Here is a 4,350-nt window from a genome sequence, read left to right on the forward strand (position 1 = left end):
GTGTGTGTGTGTGTGTGTGTGTGTGTGTGTGAATCTCCATTATAGTAAACATTTTTTCATTAGTGGGGTTTTTTTGGGTCGATACTGGAATCACTTAACGATATTTTCATCTAATGGCTGTGGAATGGCCACACAAAGTCTTCAAAAATCACGACTTGGAAATAAATGTCTTCTTTTACAACAAGAGTTGTTTTATTTATTTATAGATAGATCTAAGTCTTGCCATCCTCACAATAGTCCTAGCGTCTATCCATCTATCTGTGGTCAGGTCCAGGAGAGAAAAAAACCCAGATGCTTCATTCTCAACACTCCTCAGATTCTCCTGGAGATCCGGGCCAAGGTGTTCCCAGAGAGGATAGATAATTCCTCCAGCAAGTCCTGGGTCTGCCCCAGGATCTCTTCTCATTGGGACATGCCCACCAGACATTCAGGTTGAGAACCATGGTGTGCCTCACACTCTGCTGTGAACCGTTCCTGTGAACGTTGAAGGTCATGGCCTGAAGACCCCATCAGAGGCACATCACCACCCTCATCAGCCATTCAGCAGACATTGTCCCCATCCTCAATGTGACACTGAAAAACCATGTGAACCATGACAGCCCCACAATATCCAGAGCCCTCAGCATCAAAGGGTGACAATGGTCCACCCCTGGCGCCCTGCCACTGGGTAGCATTTTGACTACCTTGGTGACCCCTGAGTCCTCAGATTCTGCCTCCTCAAAAACAAATGGTGGCTGGATTAAGGATATCTCCTTCTACTGCTCAACAATATCATCTGGATTTAGCAGTTCCCCACTCAAATCAAGCAGGGCTTTGGAATGGGTTCACTTTTCTTTTATTGAAGTTGCCAGAACCCTTTGCCAGAACACTGTTTCTCTGTGGCTTATCTGAAATCCTCCCAAGTTCTTGTATCCACAAGAGTCCTTTAGGTCACCTTATGAATGCTTCTGGTGTCCTGGACAGTCAAGCTCAAACACCTCCTTCTTTAGCTTGACAACCTCCATCACTGCTTGTGTACACCAAATGATCCTTCAGTTGCTGCAACAGGCACCAATGATCTTCAGGCCACAGTTCCTGGAAGACCCCTCTGCAACAGAGGCCCATTCAGATTCCATGTCCCTGACCTGACATGTGACAAACTTTCTCAATCCCTGCCAGACTTGGCTCCAGGGTTAGTGCCCCCAGTTTCCCTTTTCAAGACAGGTGATCCTGGTGTTGTTTATCAGTTAAGGTTTGGAATCACTCTTGGTTTGACCTCTTCCCTGATGCCAGTTTGTCTCAGACAACATTATCTATCTAGTCATTTAACTAGTGCTAAAAATCAGCTGCTTTTTAAAAGTCACTGATATGATACAGTATATGGTATATTTTAAATACATTACATTTTAATGTCATATTGTTGAAGTTTGTTTTAGACTTTGTGCAAATTAGTGATTTCATAGTAAACTAATGAGTCCACAGTCTTTTCCTCTTTCAACAACCCCACTGTCTGCTTCCTGTCTGCATCTACTAAACAGGACTTCTTGTTGACATTGTGGTACCTTAAAACTAAACGAAACAGGTCATGGTTTCAGAAATAGGGTCAGGCCTTCCTATCTGGGGCAAGCGATGTAAAGAAAATGCTGTAAGCTTGCAGGAGGTGCAGCAGCTTGAGGTATTGTTAATATCTTTGACCAAATAGTGGCAGGTGGAAACCAACTCAGAGGGAGAGTTAAGCTATCAGCTCCGGGTTTATTGCTCTGACAGATGGTGATGAGCGAGTAGAGAAAGTGATCCTGCACAAAAAACATGGCTTCATTTCAGTTTTGAGGGAAATGGAACAGTACTGTGAGAGTGGGATGTGTTGAACTCAAGAACCAAAACCCTTTTTCTCCTTACAATAACAGCCAGAGTCCTTTAGAGGTTGTCTTTCTGCCGCAGAGACAGACCCTCTACAGAGGCTGGCCGTTCTTTCCACAGCATAGAGCCGAGGGGGAGCTGTGACATTCCCTCTTTCCTCAGCAACGAAAGCCATGACAACATGTTTTCTGAAGGCAGAGACAATTTCTCCACGGCACTGATTAGGCTGAGCAAAACTCTCTGTGCGTTCAAGTTTTCAAATCTTGAGAAACTTCCAGTTGCGTTTGATCACACTGAGAAAACATTCCAAACATCAAGCAAATCCAAAGTTACATGTAAATGATTAACTTTTAAAGAATTGTATATATTTGGTGGCATCATTTGCTTATGCATGTAAGACTGAACTACTGTAGTTGTTTAGTATATGTCTATGAAAAGCACCCATTCAATTTAAAATGCAAGAGAATAGACTGCTCAAAGTAAACTAACTGTAAATACTTTGCTTAGTATTCACACAGGGGTGATTAGTTTTTTCATCGTTTCACTATTTTTTGAATCATACTGAACTGAATCCTGTGATTGTTCTTGTCTGTTTTCCCTTTTTTCAGTTTCTGTTCAAATTCACAGATTCTCATTATGTTATTTTGAACTGGATTACAATTTAAATTCAGATCTGACTGGACTGAAAACAACTTTCTCTTTTTCCTCTGTCTTTCTTCCTTTCTTTCAATAGCTCTACATAAACAGATGAATACAAATCAGTAGAAAGTTAATGTTTATGATACCTGTTACAGCAACTAGGCTCCTCTAAGAGAATCATAGATGTGCTTTGCTGTTAGTTTAAACTGTCTTCAGCTGTTTGTTTATAAATCTCTAACAACACAGGTGTCCTGCAGAGTCATTTATCACAAGTGTCTCTGAAATCACAATTTTTCACAAAAGTTTTTTTTTATATAAAATATATTTTCCTGTGAAGCTGAGGACTGCTCTGATTATAAAAAGATAGAGTGCAGGACACTTGTGTCGTCTCTTGTCTTCTAATTGTATCTTATTTATGAGTTCACATCATACTCACAGTAAGAAGCACACTGTTCATCCTCCGATGCTCAGTAAAAGCAACAAGAGAAGGAAAACAGTGAAACACCATGAGAGCAGTTTTAATAAATGTTAGTTATTACATGAAGGCTCTTGTTATTTGCTTAAAATAAGGTGTGTCGTGTAAGTAAGACAGAATAAACAGTCAATATTTTCTTTAACACCATAAAAAGGTTTGCCTAGCCTGGTCGCAGAAGCTGCGAAGTGTCACGTTTCATATTTATTTTAGATAAATGACTGAGTTTACACTGAACCAAAGGCTTTTCTTAACCTCCTTGAGTTGAACCTTGGTGCCCCCGTTTTATTAATAAAAGACATTTCAGGTGGTCCAAGTTTCTGAAAATAAAATAAAAACACTTTCCCTTCCCTAAAGACATCATCTCATGAGTGATCATAATATTCTGCGACTAAAACACATGTTGAAGATTTTCAGTTTCTTCTTTATTCTGCCACTCCAGAACATAAGCTTTTATTTTGAAGGAATTTGAACAAAATCTAATTTAACAGAAGGCTCAATAGATGCTGTCCACAAGCTTTTTTGTTTGCATTCTCTGCAAAAGAGCAAATTGCAAACCAACTTTTTGTATGTTTTGTGTTAAATATAGACTTTATTGTCCTTGCAGTTCACTCTAATCCAAATCCAGACTGTAAATTCTGCCAAACTTCACCTACAGAATCAACAGTAAAACAACAGCCTCTTTGAAAGGTTTTGGAGTCTCAGGTCCTGCTTCCTTTCAGCATCCCTCCACACAGAGAGCAGCCTACCTTCCTCGTAGCCCCAGTCCAGCTCATCTTTCCCAGGGGCATAATCTGACTCCTCGATCGCGTTGTTGGCCATGGTGCTCTCCAGCCTGGGTCTGAACCAGTCTGCTGACCCACTACTTATGCTGGTTCCTGTTCTTCACTCTGACACAAAGTGGGGGATGTGTTGGAAAGATTTCCTTTTAGAGAACTAAATCTTTTTTTTTCCCCTCTATTTAGTTTGTTCAAAGTTTTCCAGTCTCCTCTCCTCAGGTCTGCTGCTGAACTCTTAAAGCAGATGAAGAACTCTGCCTCTCTGTTTCTCTTTTCTCTGTTGCTCCTCCTCTCTCCCTCTCTCTCTCCCTCTCACTCTCTCTCTTCTTTGCTCTGCTCTTACCATGCTCTCCTCCTCCTCCTCTCTTTCTTCCTCCTCCTCTGCAGGCTGCAGGTGTGCCGGCCCTCTGTGGCCTTCCTCCAAACAGTGCTTGTTTTTCATCCACCCCCAAAAACCCACGTTCACTTTCATGAGTAAGAAAGAAACATAAGTTACAGAAAATTGAATGTTATTGGGGATTTTATTTCATCACTCGAACTGTTGACCTTGCCGCTGTGTGTGTGTGTGTGTGTGTGTGTGTGTGTGTGTGTGTGTGTGTGTGTGTGTGTGTGTGTGTGTGT

At 41.3% G+C, this 4,350-nt stretch overlaps 1 protein-coding gene across 3 annotated transcripts in view; it reads right to left on the minus strand.

Annotated features, from left to right (window-relative positions):
- ca8 (carbonic anhydrase VIII) overlaps positions 1-4,021 on the minus strand; it is a 24,585-nt gene extending 20,564 nt beyond the window's left edge. For all 3 annotated transcript variants that reach the window (XR_001311044.1, XR_001311043.1, XM_014018955.1), the window contains exon 1: positions 3,700-4,021. Coding sequence is in view for 1 of the 3 variants with exons in the window: in XM_014018955.1 (XP_013874409.1) it covers positions 3,700-3,772 (73 nt within the window). In the remaining 2 variants the exon portion in view is untranslated. The remainder of the gene's footprint in view (positions 1-3,699) is intronic.
- Between the last annotated feature and the right edge of the window lie 329 nt (positions 4,022-4,350).

The sequence above is a fragment of the Austrofundulus limnaeus genome, unplaced genomic scaffold (genome assembly GCF_001266775.1).
Source record: "Austrofundulus limnaeus strain Quisiro unplaced genomic scaffold, Austrofundulus_limnaeus-1.0 Scaffold206, whole genome shotgun sequence".
Lineage (NCBI taxonomy): Eukaryota > Metazoa > Chordata > Actinopteri > Cyprinodontiformes > Rivulidae > Austrofundulus > Austrofundulus limnaeus.